The sequence below is a fragment of the Rhincodon typus genome, chromosome 13 (genome assembly GCF_021869965.1).
Source record: "Rhincodon typus isolate 14 chromosome 13, sRhiTyp1.1, whole genome shotgun sequence".
NCBI lineage: Eukaryota > Metazoa > Chordata > Chondrichthyes > Orectolobiformes > Rhincodontidae > Rhincodon > Rhincodon typus.
Genome location: NC_063344.1, coordinates 18,057,531 through 18,077,428, shown reverse-complemented (window position 1 = coordinate 18,077,428; position 19,898 = coordinate 18,057,531). Strand labels below are relative to the sequence as shown.

The window sequence follows — 19,898 nt, the reverse complement described above, 5'->3', positions numbered from 1 at the left end:
GACCCTTCCTCAGAACCGTTCTGAGGAAGGGTCACCGGACCCGAAGCGTTAACTTTGTTTTCTCCTTCACAGATGCTGCCAGACCTGCTGAGTTTTTCCAGCAACTTTGTTTTTGTTCCTGATTTACAGTAGTTCTTTTGGTTTTTATTTAGTATTTACCCAGCTTCTACAGTCTTTCCCCATCACTATATCAGGTGGTAAAGAGTTTGAAACATATTAAGCTGCAGGCTCAGACACTAAATTTCCCAGTCAGCCAAACACACTTCCTCTACATTTTTTTCCCCGAACAGTGACTACAGCTAAAGAAACAAACTTCAACTGTTGATGAATCAGAAACAGATGACATTGGAAAATTACAAGACCATTCAGCATCCAAGACAAAATAGCCTCATCACCTTTCAACCTCAGGAAATCAAAGTACTTTAATAGGCAATTGTGTACCTTTTGAAGTGTAGTCATCGATGTAGTTAGGAAACATAACCAATTTGCATACAACAAGCACCCACAGACAGCAAGGTGATAATGACCATATAATTGTTTAAGTGAGATTGGTAGAGGGATGAATATTACCCGAGACAGCAGGGAGAATCCCCAATCCTTCTTCAAAATCCAGGCAGGTGATCTTTTGCATTCAACTAATGAGGCAATTGGATTCCTGATCTAAGACCTCATGAGAAAGACAGCACTTCAGATGGTGCAGCACTCCCCTAGTACTGGAGAGTCCATCTGGATTACAACCTAACAAGCTTCCGTTTCAGGAGAGCGCGACGCACTGGATCGACACTGCTGACATAGAACCATAATGCTTCTAATTTCTCTTCCTCCAGACTGCTGCTGAACGACAAAGGTTGAAAGCCAGAACCAAAGCTGTATTCTGCTTTCCAACCACTTTTAACTCATCTCCAGATAAACATAAAGGAAAAGAGAAGAATTTATATAAATATAACACCTCTCCCGCCCCGGCACGTCCTGAGACACTTCCCAGTTGTGACATACTTTCTGAAGTGCAACCACTGATCATTTGGCCATTTTGACAGGTAGAATATGCGTAGCTGCATCCCTGCCTCAGGTACGGCAAATGACAAGTTGCATTCTGCAGCATTGTTTGCAAAAGGAACATAGGCTCAAAGAAATTATTTGCCACGTACTAGATGAATTAGGAGGAATAGGTTATTTGGCCCCTCAAACCCATTCCGTCATCTGATAAGGTCATGGCTGCCCTAACTGCAAACTTACATCCATTTTCTCACCTCCCCCAATTGAATGTGTTCACTGAACAAGGTCTATCCAATGCTCTCCAACTGAAGTATCAGTTCCAGTTTCTCAACTTTGTAATCTATCACCACTTCCCTCCTCTTGAAAAAGGTCACGATGTAGAGGTGCCAGTGTTGGACTGAGGTGGACAGTCAGAAGTCACACGACACCAGGTTCTAATCCAACAGGTTTATTTGAAATCACAAGCTTTCGGAACGCCCCCTCACTCATCAAGGATCTAACTACCTCTAGCTTAAAAACAGTCAAAGTTTCTACTTCTCCACCTTTGAGAAAGTGAGTTCCAAAGCCACACGACCTTCTTAGAAAAAGAAATTCTCTTGATCTCTGTCTCAAATGACCTCCTCTATTTCCATACAGTGATCGGCAAGTTTCCTCTGGTGGTCCAGTTTCCTCCCACAGTCCAAAGACGTGCAGGTTAGTGGACTGGCCATGCTAAATTGCCCAGGGATGTGCAGGTTAGGTGGATTAGTCATGGGAAAAATGTGGGTTTTTGCAGATTGGGTTGCGGTAGGGATGGTTGATGCAGACTCAATAGGCTGAATGGCCTCTTTCTGCCCTGTAGGGATTCTATGATTACTTGTTCTAGATTCTCCTAACAAAGGGAAACATCCATTTTACATACAACTTATCGAGACCTCTCAAGGTCTTACATAAAAATAAAATACAGCAAATGCTGGAAATCTAGAACAAAAACAGAAGTTGCTGGAGAAACTCAGCAAGTCTGACAGCATCTGTGGAGACAGAGCAGAGTTAACAGGTCAGGTCCAGTGACCTGAAGAAGGATCATTGGATCCAAAATGTTAACTCTGCTTTCTCTCAATAGATGCTGCCAGACCTGCTGAATTTCTGCAGCATTTTCTGTTTTTGTTAGCTATTCATGATGCCAGGTTGGCCAATGGCCTCTTGCCCGCCCACCATCATCTGAGGGTAAGTTTAGCATTCCAGAATCAAAACCTTATTTCCCCTAAAAATAATAATGGGGCAGTGTGGTGCCCAATGAAATCTTTGGCATCAGTTATACCCACAGTGCTTCTTATAACCTTTCCTTTGTTTACATAGACTAGAGATCTCTTCATACTTATAGGAGGCTAGTTACTGCTGTAACACTCAGGCCACACAGGAAAATACTAAGTAAAAAATACAGTATTAAAATAATTTAGTTTTAAAGAGGACTCCTATTTCCAAAATAAGTCAATCAGTAAGACGACAAACATTCACGAGGACGATCCTTACCCCCTACAATTAGATGCGTGTTTGGGAAAAGACTCTTGGCCTGCATCAGTGCCCGTGCATGTCCCGAGTGAAAAAGATCAAAGATTCCATCAGCGTACACCCGAACCGGACGATCCACTGAAAGCAGAAGAGAGATTTTCACTTGCACAGTGCTTCATCGTATTGTTACCATCCTTTTCCGTCAATTCTCAAAATCGGCAGAATGAGCCAAACATCCTTCTACTGTGTTGCATCATTCCGTGGTTCTTGGAGTCGGAATGTCACCAGCAAACCCAATATTTGATGTCCAGTCCTATTCTCCCTTGTGAAGTGGTGCTGTTGAGCAGCCTTTCTGAACCTTCAGAGGGCATTTGCTGTGGATCTGGAGTAGTACACAGGAACAAAGGACTTGGAAGCAGAGGTAGGGCATTTGGCCCTTTGTACCTGCTCCATCATTCAATAACAGCATGACCAATTGCGATTCTCAACTTCTCACAGGCCTGACTGAGCAAGGATGACTTCTGTGATTTTTAATTAGGGCAGTGTCACAGTTTCATGATTACAATAATTGATAAGTTGCTGTGTTGGAATTTGAACTTGTATCTCATTTGTCCATGCCTTGATATTATTAGACCTGTAACATAACTATTACACTACTGTATCAAGGGATTTCACAAATGCTGTGACTTCTACATCACCGGAACAAAAACAAACTACCTCATTTGGTGGCACCTGGTACATTTTTAAAAAATTATTTAAGGTGATGAGGTACTACTGGTTGACCCAGCATTCATTGTCAATCCCTAATTGCCCTTAAGAGGGTGTTGGTGAGCTGCTGTACATTAAACTAAAGAGTTGACAGCTCTATGCACCCCCACAGCCTTGTTACCAAATTAACAATCCCTTGCCAGCTTCCTTGCCCAATTCAAATCTCTATTGCTTGACAGGGAGTCTGGTCAGAATAACATGGGAACAAGAGGCCATGATTTTGAAATGCTTAATATTCTTATCTGCCAAAAATCAATTGCATTTCTGAAGTGTTCAATTAACTCCCAGTTTCAACAGTTTTCTGGGGTGGAGTTTCCAAAACTTTACATCTAAGTGTTTCCTGCCATCACCATTGAACAAGGCTGGATGCGATTTTGGGTTTATGTCCTCTTGCACTAAGCTCCACCCACCACAGTAAATGATTTTTATATACCCTATTGAATCCTTCCATCCCCTTCAAAGTGTCATTTCGATCATCACTTAATCTTCTCTATTTAAGGGAATGCACATCCACACAATTCTATGTGACTTTTAGCTCCAGCGCTATTTAAGTGAATCTGCAATGTATTGTCCAGAGTCAGGTTACTGCTCCTGGGGTCTGGTGTCCAGAATAAATGCAATTACTGCAGAGGCAGTCTATGCTTTAAATTAGATTCTTTCCTCCTCCCACCTTATTCTTCCACTAAGGGCATTTCAGCGAAGAGAGGGCAGCAAGCTGTGGACATTGGCAATGGTTTCCATACTCACAGGGAGTCCCAATCTTTGCTTCTTCCAGTGTCACACGTTCATATGGTTTGCTGCTCTTCACTCCATTCTCGTCTGCAAAGGGTGCCGGCTGTGAGAGGGTCTGTAATGGAACAGTGCAGAGAGAGGGAACCCAGTCACTGGCAGGAATCCATTTTAGGAATTAAGATTAAATAACTGGCCTACATGATCCCAGTGAATTGCCCAAAGAAAGAGACTCCAGTACTTGAATCCACTAGGAGGCAGCTCTGCAAACCTGTCGCTCTCAGCAACACCATCAAGATGCAGCCAGCCTGGAAACTGTGGGAGGTCAAACTGCATCATGGACTGTCCGGTAGCTCCCCTCCTGTCAGCCAATCATCAGCCATGCCAAGCAGCATGAGAGCAAGTATGGAGAAGACAATGGTCATAGAGTAGTTTCTTCAAGGAAGGTAAAAGGCCATTGAAAACAGAGAAACCTGTAGTGCTAGAGACTGAAATGTACTGATATCAGGCACTATATTCTTAAGATTTGCAAATGGTTTTGCACAGTCAATGAACTTTTCACCTTTTATGCTATAAAAATGTATCAGGATGTAAGAAGAGAATATTGTCAGTCGCTGGCAACCTCTCCTCACTTTCTTCTCTGTTGATCTTTTTCAAAGTCAAAAGTCACTTATAACCAGGTTAAAATTCAACAGCTTTCAGATCACTGCTCCTTCGTCAGGTACATGGAGGGAGCGTACGGGCACAGAATTTATATGCAAGGAGATCACTGCAAGATAATTCTAAATAATTAACAGCGTCAAAATATAATACAAATGGCATCAGTAAAGTGTTGACAGGCTGAATAACAAGTCTTCGCAGGTGATCAAAAATGTCAAATGGTGTGAGTAAAGTGTCAACAGCTGAATGGCAAGTGAAGGGATAACCTATGATCCGATTAAATAAGACAAAGAGATAATTACAAAAAAAATCAAAAATAAGATGGTGCTACTGACAAACCACACCACGATAGTATAAGAGCCGCTTGACGAGGGTCTAACCAAAGTAAACGAGTAATCCAAAACTGCACACACTAATTAAGGTAAAGAAATCATAAAAAGTTATCAAGGTGATGGTGCCAAAACAGAACAGTAAGGAAGATTTAACAAACACTGAATAATGGGATGGGGTTACATGTGGCGCGACATGAACCCAAGATCACAGCTGAGGCTGTCTTCTGCACCTGTCATGGATACAGAACTTGGTTTTTAGTTTCAGTTTGGCGATTCTGCATTGTTATGTATCTCAAAGGCTGCCTTGGAGGACACTGTTTGTACTATCTTGTGACACTCTTAATTACCTAGAATTATCTTGCAATTATCTCTCCACCTATAAATTCTGTGCCTGTGAGTTTCCCTCCACTTCATCTGACAAAGGAGCAGCATTCCGAAAGCTTGTGATTTCAAATAAACCTGTTGGATTAGAACCTGGTGTCGTGTGACTTCTGACTGTCCACCTCAGTCCAACACTGGCACCTCTACATCATGACCTTTTTCAAGAGGAGGGAAGTGGTGATAGATTACAAAGTTGAGAAACTGGAACTGATACTTCAGTTGGAGAGCATTGGATAGACCTTGTTCAGTGAACACATTCAATTTTGGGTGAAATGCCCTGGGAAGGACAGAGGATCTAATTGCCAGGTCAAAACAAGATGTGGAGAAACAATTTTCTCAAATGAGAAGAATCAAGAATAAGGTGAGGGGAATAACCTTAAAATTAGAACTGACCTATTCAATAGTGATGTTGGGAAGCATTTCCTCACACAAAGAGTAGTGGCAACCTGAAACTCACTCAGTCTCTCTCCCTGAATGGAATGTGAATGCAGAGGATCAATAGAAGCTCTTAAGACAGAAAATAGACTTTTTTGCTAGGTAGGGGTATCCAAAAACAAGCAACAAAGGCATGTAAATGGACTCATCTAATTAAATGAAGACACAGGCTTGATGGACTGACTGGTTTGTTTCTTCCAGCCCTTTCACAGCCACATCTAGATTGTCATCAGCTACATGTCAGTTCAACCAATTTGGAAAGCAGCAAATCAAGAACTAACAGATTGAGAACCTGACCAGCAAAGGGTGAACATGTTAAATTTACACAAAGAACTAAAGGACAGGTTAGAAAACTGTGTCCACAAAGAAGATAGCTAAAAGGCTGGATTTTCCTCATGGACACTCTTGATGCAATAGAGTCCATAAATTATTTTCAAGGCTACTAAGCATCCATAAAATCAATCTTCCAGTTGTGGTGGGGTGATGAGGGCAGTCACCACTGATTAAAACTGACCTGGACCAATCACGGAAATACCATGGCTACAAGAGTAGGTAATAGGTTAGGAATCTTTAGCAAGTAACTCACCTCCTGAATCCCCAAAGCCCATTCAACATCTACAAAGCACGTGTCCAGAGGAGAGATTCTAGAAGTGCACAAGCCTGAAATAAATCAGGAGCACCAGGGAGAAGATAGAGAGAGGTCCAGGCTTGGGGCATTTTACCTACTGAAGGAGAGAATTGAGAGTTGGAGCGAACTCGGACACAGAGCTTGAAGAAGTGAGAGAAAAATAAAATCGAATGATAATGTTACCAGAAGATCATAAAATGGAGGAGCAGACCTGGCCATTTAGTCCATCAAGTCTGTTCTTTCATTCAATGAGATCAAGGCTAATCTGACAACCCTCGACTCACTTTTCTGCCTTTTCTCCTTCGCCCTTGATTCCCCTACTGATCTGTCTGTCTGTCACAGCCTTGAATATAGTTAACAAACCAGTTTCTACATTCTTCCTCATATGTGTCTTAAATGGCTGTCCCTTATTGAGATTATGCCCTCTATTCCTCGACTCTTCCAAAAGGGAAAACAACTTGCCCACATACCTTGTATCTACCCTTGAATGTTGTATTTTCCAATAAGGTCACCTTTCACTATTCTAAACTCAAATTAATACAGGTCTAACCTACTCAATCCTTCCTCCTAAGACAGGTTCCCCTCCCCACCACCCCACCATACCTGGCATCAAACTAGTAACCTTCTCTGGATTTTCCCCTATTCCAGTATATAATTCCTTAGATAAGTAGCCCAAACCTACTCCCTGTATTCCAGCTGTGGTTGGACTAGTGCCTTGTATAGCTTTTACAGGACTTCCCTTCTTTTGTACTCCATTCCCTTTGAAATAAAGACTAACGTTCCACGTGCCTTCCCTATTACCTACATGCTAGCTTTTTGGGATTATTGAACAAGGATTTCCAAATCTCTCTCTGCTGCAGCTTACTGCAGTCCTTCTCTATTCAAATAATCTTTAGCTCCTCAATTCTTCCTTCAAAATGCATAACCTCATATTTTCCCACATTATATTCCATTAGCGCAGTTGCTTAAACAGTCAACTGTGCAGATTTCTTAGTCATTCTCAACTTGCATTCACACCTATTTTTGAACTGCCTGATGGGAGTCAGTTACCTGACAGCTAGTTTGCAATACAGAGACGCTAACAGCATGGGTTCCACTCCCATACCACCGGAGCTTATCATGACAGTCGCACCTTTCGTCCTCACCCCTTGCCTGAAAAGTGGTGATCCTTAGGTTAAGCCACCACCTGTCCCCTCTCATTTTCTCTGAATGAGAGAGCATCTCTGTGGTCCTCTGGGATTATTTCATGGAGTTTGGTTAGGTCAGTTGGCTGGACAGCTGGTTTGTGATGCAGGATAATGTCAACAGCACAGGTTCAATTCCCGTACCAGCTGAGGTCACCATGAAGGCCATTTCTTCTTAATCTCATGTCCCAGCTGAGATGTGATAACCCTCAGGTTAAATTCACCACCAGTCATCTCTCTCTAATGAGAGAACAGCCACTTTGGTCCTCTGGGACGATGGCAACTTTACTTCTTTTTGTCAGTTGCGAACGTGGCTGTGCTATTCATTTTCCAAATCCAAATCATTGATATATATTGCAAATAATTCTGATCCCAGCATTGATCCCTGCGCCACTCTACTAGTTACAGATAGCCATCCTCAAAATGGCCCTGTTAACTAAAATCTATCTTCTATTAGTTAAAGTCAGAAGGCACATGTATAGTGCAACAGGTTTATTTAAATTCACAAGCTTTTGGAGCACAGCTCTTTTTCAGAGAGAGATGGGGGTGTGCAAGCGCGCGCGCGCGTAAGAGAGAGAGAAACGGAGATGCGTGCACGCGCGAGAGAGAGACAGTAGTGCGCAACTGGGGGCGGGGGTCAGCGTGTGTAAGCAAGGGTTGGAGGGTTTCACCGACAGGGAGGGGCTGAATCGGCTGGGGCTATTTTCCCTGGACCATTGGAGGCTAAGGATTGACCTTATAGAGATTTATAAAATCATGAGGGGCATGGATAGTGTGAATAGACAAGGTCTTTTCGCTGGGGGAAGAGGCTTTCAAAACTAGAGGGCATAGGTTGAACGCGAGAGGGGAAAGATTTAAAAGGGACCTAAGGGTCAACTTTTTCACACAGAGGGTGGTGCCCGAATGGAATGAGCTGGCAGAGGAGGCAGTAGAGGCTGGTAAAATGACAACGTTTAAAAGGCATCTGGATGAGTAGATGGAAAGGAAAGGTTTAAAAGGGATATGGGCCAAATGCTGGCAAATGGGACGAGATCAATTTAGGATATCTGGGCAGCATGTGGACGAGTTGGACCGACAGGTCTGTTTCCGTGTTGTACAATCCTATAACTCTTGAGTGTGAGAATGTGTGTATGTGTATATATCGGGCAGGCTGGCGGGTGGGTGGGGTATGGAGGGAAGGGAAGGGAAGGGAAGGAAAGGAGTACAGGATGTATGCCTTAAATTGTTGGGACATCTGGACCAGCCCTAGGGGAGAGGCAACCTTTACAGATCAGACAGATGGCACTTCAACAGACCAGGGACAAATGTTTTTATGGATTGATTTGCTAGTGCCGCCATTGGGGAGGATTTAAACTAACTTGGCAGTGGTTGTTCCCTGGAATAAGATCATGGATATCACAGAACAGTTGTAGGCCACACTTTTAGGGGATAGTAAAGAGTCAGACGTCATGGTTCACGTTGATAACACGGAGTTAGGTGGGAAGGGAACTCAGATCTTCAAAGCAGCCACAAGAAGCTAGGAAGGAAACTGGAAAACGAGGATACCCAATGCAGCAATCTCAGGATTGCTCCTAGTCCCATATGCTAGTGAGCATAAAAATTAGAGAATTAAAAAATTGAACATGTGGCCTGGTGTAGGAGGGAGGGCATCAGATTTGTGGTATTGGGACCAATGCAAGATAGATAGGCTGTATTTTGGCAGGACCAGGATTATACATCCTCACAGAGAGATTTGCTAGTATCGTCACAGGGAGGGTTTAAACTAGATCAGCAGGGAAATGTGTTTCAATTCAAGGAAGCAAATTTAGGAAAAGGAAGTTGAACAGTAGCCAGCAAAGAAACAAAACAGACAAAGCAATGCCAGGCATTAAATAAGAACAGAATGAAGAAAAATTCAAGAAAGACTTTTTATTTATGCATGGAATGTGGGCTTTGCTGGCTGAGCCAGCACATTATTGATTCCCATCTGAATGATCCAAATGCACAAATTGAGGCAAATGGATACAATTTAATTGCCATTACAGGAACATATCTACAGGGTGACCAAGATTAAGAACTGAATATCCAAGAAAATTGACGTTTAGGAAAAGTAAAAAGGAAGAGGTCAGATGGCATCCCTACTAAGAGATGGCTTTAGTACATTAGCAAGGGAGAATTTCAGGGTGGAGGAACAAAGGTTGGATTGTTTGAATGGAGCCAAAAAATAGAAAAGGGCAGCAGATATTGTTTGGAGCTATTTATAGGCCACCAAATAGTAGTGGCAGCGTGGGCATGGTATTAATCAGGAGGTGAAAGAAGTTTGGAACATGGCAACACAGTTATCATAGGTAACTTCAATTTGCAGTTCTGGTTGAAAGCAGCAGCAATAATACAGAATAGCTCAATGTCATCCATGTCAAAGCAGCTCACTTGCTCAGCACCAGCTTTAACATTAACTCTCTCCACCACTGGCACACAGTGGCAGTATGTGCCATTTACAAGATCCAACATATAACACATTAAACCTGCTTGGGCAACCCTTAAAAACTGTGGCCTCTATCACACAGAAGAAGAGTAACAGGCACGTGAGAATACCACCAGTTCCAAGCTCTCCCTCGTATCATAGGCTACACCCAATATGGAACTATATCATAATTCTTAGATCATTTGAGTCAAATTCTGAACTCCCTTCCCAAAAGCATTGTGGGTATATCTACACCATTTGGACTGCAAGGGTCCAAGGCAACTCAGCACCATATTCAAGGGCAGTGAGGGATGAACAATAACTGTTGGCTTTACCAGCTACACCAGCAACACATGAATTTGTTTATTTTTAAATAATGAGGGGCAGGGTGGGCTCAAGCGAAGAATCCATGTGAAACAGATGAGCTAAATAGCTCATGTCAGTGTCACAATGTTCCATAATCCTGTACATATTGATAATTCATAAAAATAGGGAACATTCTGTTTTGTACGCTTGTCACAAGTTCTATTCTTGAACCTAATGTCAATACACAGTGTAAGAACAATTAGAGTTGTGTTTTAAGGCTGGCTGGATTATCAAAAATAGCCTTAGCACAAATGTCTCACAATAAGTCAGCAACTTTCCTGCCAAGTGAAAACATCTTTTGTTCTCTCCTCTCCTGAAGGCACTGCATACTGAGCGAACGATCAACAGACACCAGCTGCCCAGTGTCAGTCATTACTCTGAGGATAGTATTTTTGCCTCTGGAGACTTGAGCACAAAAGTCCAAGCTCTCACTCTACTGTTTGAATGTCATTGCATTAGATTTCCTTTGGATGAGATGATAAATTGAGGGCCCAACTTTCTCGCAGATGGATGTAAGTGAGAAAGTCTGTAATAGCAAGTGCAAGAGTGAGCAGTGATAAGGGCATCTGGTCAGATTGACAAGGTGTAGAAATTGACATTCCATTGTTGTTCACCATTTATATGGACGTTTTAGACTCAGAATTCAGATCAGTCATTCTATTGAATGGCAGAGCAGGCAGAAGAGTTGATCGATTTACTTCCAAGTTCCTATCATTCAAAAGCATAATTTCAAAATCTGCACATGACACAAAATTGGGGGTGTAACGAACAAGAGGAACAGTTCAATAAATGTGGTGAAAGTCCATTGTGCGCAGTCACTGGGGTCCAATGAGAACAAAGCCATGTAATAACTGAACCCTGGATAGAATCGAGCTTAGGAGGGAGATGGATCAGGAACACAGGAGGGAGTAAGGTCGGACTGAAGCTGAGGGACGAGTGGACTGAAGGAGGGAGGAAGTTGGCATCGGAGTGGGCTGGGGGTGATTTCAAAGGAGAGAGTCGGCATCGAAGACAGTATCAGGTCAGGCTGGGCCGAGGAGGGAGTCGAAGCCACAAGACCCCTGCATTATATGTGCATTCACTGCAAATTGAATCACGATATATCTGACTTCCACTCTGTAAGACAATGATAAAGTTTCAGAATGTGCATGCAGCTACGCATTTATTTGAACATAAACAACTGTGTGCTGGCATATTTTAGCAGGAAGTACTGGGAGATCATACATCACATGAACAATAGGTCTATATGTGTTCAAGGAAGAGAGATGTTGAGTTATTGGCATGTAACTCACAAAATAGTAATAGATAATAAAGCAAACACAGCATGGGGAATTGGGGTGGTTGAAGGAGGCTGGTCATCCTGAATGAGAGAGAAGAATTGTGTTAAGCTTGTGCAAGGGTGTGAAAGGTTATCGGAGGTAGATAGGAGAATGGAGTGACCTGATCACCATTATCATATTGAACAGTGAAGCAGGCTCAAAGGAGCCAAATGACCTACTCCATCTCTTCATTCATACATTCATCCGTTTGTATGAATCAAACCTTGGCTAGACCACTTAGAAGGATCAGTCTTTATATTATAAAACAAAAATGAAACACTGAGGAAGGGAAGGTATGAAAAAGATTTACAAGAATGCTATCAGAACTGAGAAATAGAAATAACAGGGAAAACCGAAGAGGCGAGGGCCCTTTCCTGTAAAACAAATGGAGGGATGGCCTTGGACAGAATTTTTAAATTATGAATGAGTTTGATAGGACAGATACAGACGCTGTTTCCAAATGCGAGGAAGACCAATTCTAGAGGCCATAACGGCCAGTCAAAAACCCAATATTGGGATTTTAAAAAAAAGTACTTCAAAGCGATGAAAACGTGGAGCTTGTAGTAAGACGTGACTGAGGTGTACAGAACTGACACATTTGAGGGGAGGCTTCATAAGAATGTAAGGAAGGAGGAAACAGAAAGATATGTTGATGAAGGGGCCATGGAGAGGATAACGAATTTCACTGGGTGGAGTTAAAGCTTGTGAGGCGTGTAAGCACTGCTCGGTCAAATGGCTGTAAATTTTCAAGCAACCAATGAAGCAAAACTCCTCAAGATTTTAAAATTCTTGCCATGTAAATAACTCACTGCTAAACACTTCCTGAAATTAATCCTACCATTTTATATGAGTGTATCCCACAATTCTACTGGACTATAATGTTTTGTTAGGCCCTGGTGTTAGATCACTCTAAGTGGATGACTTTCTCCAGACTTACTGGTCGTGCAATTTTCATTGGGCTAGCGTCATCATCAGTGGTACCATTGGGTCCTATTCCATCCTTCCGTCTCTTCCTGGAGTTTGATTTGACAATCTGCGTCGTCTCCATCTCATTAGGTATCTGAAGTGATTACAGATAAAGGCAAATCCACAAATTAAACTCTGATGTTAATCTGACTAACAAAGACTAGACAACGAACGTATTTTAAAATAAGATTATCACCAGGATTAGGTGGAGATCCAAGCACGGTCAAACTGAAAACAACACGTGTGCTATGCACCTCGCATATGCTTACGCAGCAGCAGTTAGTGGTCAGCAACTAGGTCCAGTCACAGTTAGAAGTCTGGTCAAGTTCTGCCCCTTCCCTGGACAGGGAAACAAAATCAGCTAGGTGCACAAAATGGGTGTCAAACCTACAACATGAAATCCACTGCTCAAAACCCTCGAGTACAAATCATCAACCCATTTTTAAATAAATTAATGGCAAGATGGTGGCAGAATAAGGCTCCTGAGCCTGGGGCTTGTCCACTCCATCCATTTTTCTTTCCTTTTTTCTCTTTTCTCTCTTCCTTTTTACTTACCTGTTGTGAAGAACTCAGTCGCAACAACAGCATTAGTGGCAGCGAGGTGAGCCCAGTGTGGACTCCGGCGGAAGCATCAGAGGCAAGTTTGGGCTCCCGGCAGCTTCTGGATCAACGAGGAGGGCCCAGTGTCGACTCATGGTTGCTGTGGTAGAGATGAGTTTGGGTTCCCCACAGCAGCTGCATCCAGCGCAAACACATGGAGGCGGCAGTGCAGGCAAGTTTGGGCCCAGTACGAGATCCATTAGCATCAATGCTGGCTGCATCGGAGAGGTGGGCCCAGAGCGGCCTCTTGGTGGCAGTTTAGGCCAAAGCTGGACTCAGCAGCATCGCAGGCAGCTGCACTGGCAAGGTCCAGTGAGGACTCAGGGTGGTGGCAGCGTCAATGGTGGTGGCTCTTGTCCTGGCAGCTCACCAAGGGACTTGTGGCTGGCCACTCCAGGCCTATGGCTAAGCATTTAACAAGAAGGACTGTAAACTTGAACTTTATTTCTTTATTCTTTTGCCTCTATATTCTTGGTTTTAGTTTATTTTTCTGTGCTTGAAAATAGCGCCAGAGAGAGTGGTGACACTGCTATACTTTTCACTATTTTGCAACAAAATACACGTGACAATAAATAAAACAAATAAAATGTTGGATACAGTCATAGTGCCAAAGGTTCAAGACAGCATTTCACAACATCTTCTCAAGGGCAACCAGGGAACAGGAAATAAGTACTGGTGATGCCCATGTCCACAAATTAAGTTAAAAAAACCAGCCAGAATGGCACAGCAGTGCCTCAAATTTCATACTAGGCTTGAAATGTTCCACCATTTCTACCTCAAAAGCTCCACAGTAAGGATGGCTGTTTAATTCCAGCAATTTGGTGACTACCTCCAGAATATATGGCACAAACTTACTTTCTACAAGACTTCCTTACACGTGCCATACCAAAGGTGTGGCTCCCCAGGATAATCAGAGCCTTATCCTCACACAGCGTTCTCTCCAAGCACTGAAGCATGATAATTTTCATGGAATCATCGGGATACACAGTCCCAGCTGAGCTCTTGCTACCTTCGACAGGATGTGGAGATGCCAGTGTTGGACAGGGGTGGACAAGGTCAGAAATCACAGAACACCAGGTTATAGTCCAACCAGGTTTATTTGAAACCACAAGCTTTCAGTTTTTCTTCTTTGGCCGCTGCACTATGGATCTCCCTGTCGACTGCTCCGGTTCGCTGGCTGTCTCACTGGGCTTGCTGTTGACATCTTGGGGTTTGCGAAAAAAACCTGGAGCCTCATTTGCCCCTGATGAATTCCTCTGTGTCTACCGTGAGACTAATGGGGCCCTTTTTGGAAGTGGGGCAGAAATTGAGCCCTCAGCTGATTTCGTCTAGTTGAAGGGCATGGTCAGATAAGTTGACAATGGATTTCCCGTTGTAGAACTGGTTTCAACTGTGGTAGCAGGGGAGGCTTGGTTACTGCTGGTGGTGATGCCAAGTTTCTCGAGCTTCCTGTTATTGGTGTGCATGTAGGTGGCGTAGTTCCATTGCCCCGCCTACTTGGCAGTGTCTCGTAGCTGGCCTGCCGCAAGCTGAGAATATGGACTCTATTGCGATTTCAAGGTTGCGGCATCTGCTGTGGAGCTGGTGTACGAGATAATTGAGGACTGTGCAAGAGGTGGGACAGCAGAGTCTCTCAGTTTAGTCTGTGTTGTAGGTCGATTTGAGTGAGTTTGTGATCTGCAGTCCTTTCGGGATCTTCTCTGCTTTCTTGCATCTCTGCGTCGATATGCGTGATCTTCTTGGAGATCATCTCCATTTTGAGCCAGCAGTTTGTGGTGTTAATGATATGGAGGTGCTGGTGTTGGACTCAGGTGGACAAGGTCAGAAATCACATGACACCAGGTTATAGTCCAACAGGTTTACTTGAAATCACAAGCTTTTGGACTTTGACAAGGTACAGTAATGAGGCATTGTGTTATCAGACTAGTAATCCAGACAATGCAGAGAAATTCAACTCCTGATGTGGCATTTCCAGAATTTCACTTCCAGGGCAAAAATAAAATTCATAAATGGTTATGAAGTTGCTGGATTGTCATCAGAACCCAAGCAGTTCACTGATGTCTTTTAGAGAAGAAATCCTGCCAGCTTTACCTGGACTGCGTCTATGTGGTACTTCAGTCTGAACCTTAACTCCAATAAAAGCAAAGTACTGTTGATGCTAGAGATCTGAAATAAAGATAGGTAGTGTTGGAAAAACTTGGGTTCCGAAGAAGAGTCACATTGAACTTGAAATGCTAACTCTGTATTTTGTTCCACAGATGCAGTCAGACCCGAATTTCTTCAGCAACATTTGTTTTTACTTAAAAAGACTGACTAATGACTCAGTTGTATCAAATTTCAAGGCAATTTGCCATAATCGCCTACATTCCAAATACCTTTGGGTGTTTTATGATCTTAAAAGGATCCATATAAAATGCAAACCAGTGTCATAACAAGCAAGATCACATTGTTCAGCACAGTTACAGTGACCAAACATGGTAATCATGGTAACAACTTAACCTTTGGTAAACAATAATATAAAGAACCCAGAGAGACAAGGTATGGATGAAAGACACAGGACAGAGGTCACCGAGTCACACATCGTGATAAATGGTACAGAACAGTGCGTAGAAGCGAGCAAAGGCCTAAAAAGAACAAACTTGCTTCCATAACCTCAGGACATCCTACAGTTCACAGCTAATGAAGTAGGAAATACAACAGACAATTTGTGCACAGCAAAGTCACACAGTCAGTCACATAACAATAAGCTGACCATCTTTTTAAATGATAATGGCTAAGGGATAAATATTGGCCAAGGCAACGTGATCCCCTGTAGATGAGGAAAATGCAAGTGAGGATCTTTCCTGTCCATCTGAGAGAACAGAGAGATCCTTGGGTTTAATGCTTCATCCAGAAGTCACCACCTCTGACAGACTCCCCAGTACTGCCACTGGGCATGTCCGTTTAGGTCATAGGCCTCCTGCATCTGGAATCGATCTTAAAACTGAGAGTTCTGTTGAGGCTCGTTGCATAACACATCGGACCAAGGCTAACACTCACTTAATTTGGTCACCTGACCTTTTTTTCTGTCACTCAGTGTTAAATTCTGCTCCTGTGAAGTCACTTGGGACCACATATTACCATAAAAGCACATTATAAATGCAAGTTGTTCTTGTTGAGAGTAAAATTAGACAGGATGCAAAACCAATGCTGCCCCAGCTCCAATCAGTTTCCCCAACGGGCAGTGAAGCTGAAGTCGGGCCCATGTGCTCCAACAAGATCTGATTGCAGGTTGATGTAGTCAAGCCACCTCATATCTGCAACACTGTGATAACATTTCTTCCATTCACCCAAGAATTTGATACAATCAGCTGAATAACAGGAAAGCGGTAATTCAGTGCTAAAATAAAGTTCAGATCATTCAAATAAGCAGCTATGAATGACACATGCAGTTTGCATGCATGAACCACCTAACTGCACTCCACAGCACAGCAGAATAATCTTCTTCAGCACAAAGTTAGTGCTGTCGCCCCCTCCCACTACTTTTCTAATGCCAGGCTCAATCACATAGTGGATTATACCCCAAGATGGACAGGGAGAAACAGGACACTAGATCAAACAAAGTTCTATTTCTGTTCTGGATTTGAACATTTGTCTCCTCTTGCTTTCTCTTTGTTAAGAGTTTGTTAATTCTGCTGACCTCAAGTCAGGCGTTTATGGGTTAAACTCCACAATCCAGGGACCTGAACATGTCATCCAGGTTGCATTGTTAATGCATTACTCAGCATCAGGGGCACTGTCGGAAGTTCCTCTTTCAGACTAGATTTGACTCCAAGTTTCTATCTTTCTACTCGCGAGTAAAACATTCCTCAGTGACACTTGCATAGAACAGCAGCAGAGTCCGTCTGAGTGTCTGGAGGAAACATTGGTCCTAAATCGTGAAAACAGATCATTTGGTCATTTCATGTGTGGAAGCTTGCTATGTGCAAAATAGATGCAATGTTTCTGAAACTATAACAGTAAACAGTAGCCATACAAAAGAAAAGAATTGACCGTGTGGCAGCGATTTTGGAAAAGCAAGCGTACCTCTCTTGGGAGGTGTGCACCTGTGTGTAGTTTGGGGTGTCTGGGAGGAGAGGCAGCCGCACTGTTGTCTTGCCGAGGATGTTTTTGGCAAGCACCAATGCAGGACAGCTGCAATGCTTTAAAAACACCGCATGTTATATTTGTCTTCTAAACAACAGAGCCAGGGGACCTCCTGCAAACAATAACACTCCCAATGCCCCTGCACATCATGAACCACTCGCAGTGTCCCAAACTCAAAGACAGAATGAGTTCACCAAAGCAAGGGTACATTGCTGTAAGCACTTTTTGAGAAGGAGTCGAAATAATCAGCTATTAAATCCACCATTGTTAATCCATAGACCATTTGCAAATGACAGGTTACAAAAGTATGCCTCAGTGAAACTGCCAGACAGTGTGGGCGTAACAGGCACTTGGAACTGCAGTCGTGGGTGTGTGCAAATCTTATCCGAGTTCAAAATTCTTGAAACCTCCAACTGACTTACCGAACTGTCCCTGCCCAAGTCTCAGATGCTCTCGGAACTTGGATGTCTACACTTACTGTTGTCTCGTTAGTTGCACTGTGCTGTTGATCAATTTAGATCTAATACTGGCAAAGGAGCCAACAAGCAGGCATCTGTCTAAAGTCACTTTCTTGCCACTCCTGTGAGCTCATGAATGGCACCCGAGGATTGTGGGCTCACCATTCATGATGTCACAGGAACAAGTGTTCCACACGCAATGTCTGCCCCAAAGGCTGACATTAAAATAAAGGACAACTAACCAGGGAAACTGTGGAAGTAAAAGCCACAGCAACTCCATCAGGGAACTTTTAGAATCTGCCCGAGGAGTTAACTAGGCCCCTAGATTGACACCCCATCTTAAGGATGACATTTCTAATAAGAGTGACACGGCCTTGACGTCTCTCTCTCCCTCTTCCATCTCACCCCACAACAGTGGAGCGTCCCTCTGACACTGCGCAACTTGCTCACCCCCAACAATGTAGTGCTTCCTTGACACTACTCAATCTCCAAAAAACGTGTGGCACTCCGTTGACACAGCCAGCTTCCCTCGCTCGCCCATTCCCAACTCCCTCACAGAATGTGCAGCACTCATTGGTATTGAGTCTCCAACAGTAAAGTACTCCCTCATACTAACAATCCAGAGATCTATGATAACATCTGGGATGTAGGTTTGAATCCCACCGGGGAAAGTGGTGAAATCTGATCTCAATTAACAAATCTGGAATTAAAAGCTAGTCTAACTGTGACCATGAAACCATTCAATGATTGCCATCATAACCAAACAAATTCACTAAAGTCCTTTAAGAAATATCTTCCATCCTTTCCAGTCCAGCCTGATCTTCAACAATTGCTCTGTATCCCATGAAGTGCCATGGTATCATGTCAAATTTGGGCAAAGAAACTCCTGCTGATTACCAAGTACCACCTCTGACCCTCCCTCAGCTGATGAAACAGCTGCCACAGGAGTCCTCAATAATGATACTGGGCCCCATGAAGACTAAAGACATCAAGTGAAACAAGGTCAAGGAAACCTCCTGTGGATTACCACCTTCTGCACCTCCAATGAAAAAATGAGGGTGGCAAGGGCACATAATGTACTCTGATGGGAGATGTCAGTGTCCATTACTCAGCAGCAGTACGATTGACCAAGCTAGTCAGGTCCTAAAGGACACAGCTGTAGGTAGTAAGGGAACGAACACGACGGAAACTATACTTGATCATTTTCACCAATGTTCTTGCAGCAGAAGCATCTGTCCATGGCCGTATGAATAAGAGTGAATTCCAAACAGCCCTTGTGGAGTTCACATCCCCTCTCCCTCACATGAGGATACTTTCCATCACACTGTGCAGCCACCATGCTTATGAGGATCAATTTCAAACATATCTAGATACTCAAGTCTAGGCATTCACAAGCCAATAGGGCCATCAGCAGTCCTAGAATTGGACTCCAACACAATCTCCAAACTTATGGCTTATCCTATCCCCCAGTCTGCTTCAAGCTGGGGCATCGACTCTGGTTCAGTGAAAAGTGCAAGAGGATATGCCATTAGCAGAACCATCCTGACAATATTACAGGAATAATACTGAAGATTTGCTTCAGAACTAGTCTAAGCCCAAAAAAAGCTGAAACAGTAATGAAGACGTTAATTAAGTCTATGCAACAATGTGGACAATTACCCAGATATGTCTTTGTACCCAAAAGGTTGGTCAAGTCCAACTGGACCAATCTGAGAAAGAGACACGAATTGACTAAACAAAGCATCAAGCAACCCTGGCAAAACCGGAGTCAATGAGGAACAGGTGAAAATCCCAGGCCCCTGACCCTCCGGCAGCGCGGCGCTCCCTCGGCACCCACCCTCCGACGGCGCATCGCTCCCTCAGTACTGACCCTTGGTCAGAGCTGCACTCCCCGACTGCGCGGCGCTCCCTCGGCACCCACCCTCCGACGGCGCATCGCTCCCTCAGTACTGACCCTTGGTCAGTGCTGCACCCCCCGACAGCGCGGGGCTCCCTCGGCACTGACCCCCCGACAGCG

The 19,898-nt window shown here is 43.5% G+C and overlaps 1 protein-coding gene across 1 annotated transcript in view; it reads right to left on the bottom strand.

Moving 5' to 3' along the window:
- The window catches only part of LOC109936064 (choline-phosphate cytidylyltransferase A), a 55,835-nt gene that overhangs the window by 35,498 nt on the left and 439 nt on the right, over window positions 1–19,898 (bottom strand). The window contains exons 2-4 of the mRNA XM_048604537.1: window positions 12,670–12,792; window positions 4,003–4,102; window positions 2,488–2,625 (exon numbers count right to left, since the gene is read on the bottom strand). Of these exons, the coding sequence (XP_048460494.1) occupies window positions 2,488–2,625; window positions 4,003–4,102; window positions 12,670–12,792 (361 nt within the window). The remainder of the gene's footprint in view (window positions 1–2,487; window positions 2,626–4,002; window positions 4,103–12,669; window positions 12,793–19,898) is intronic.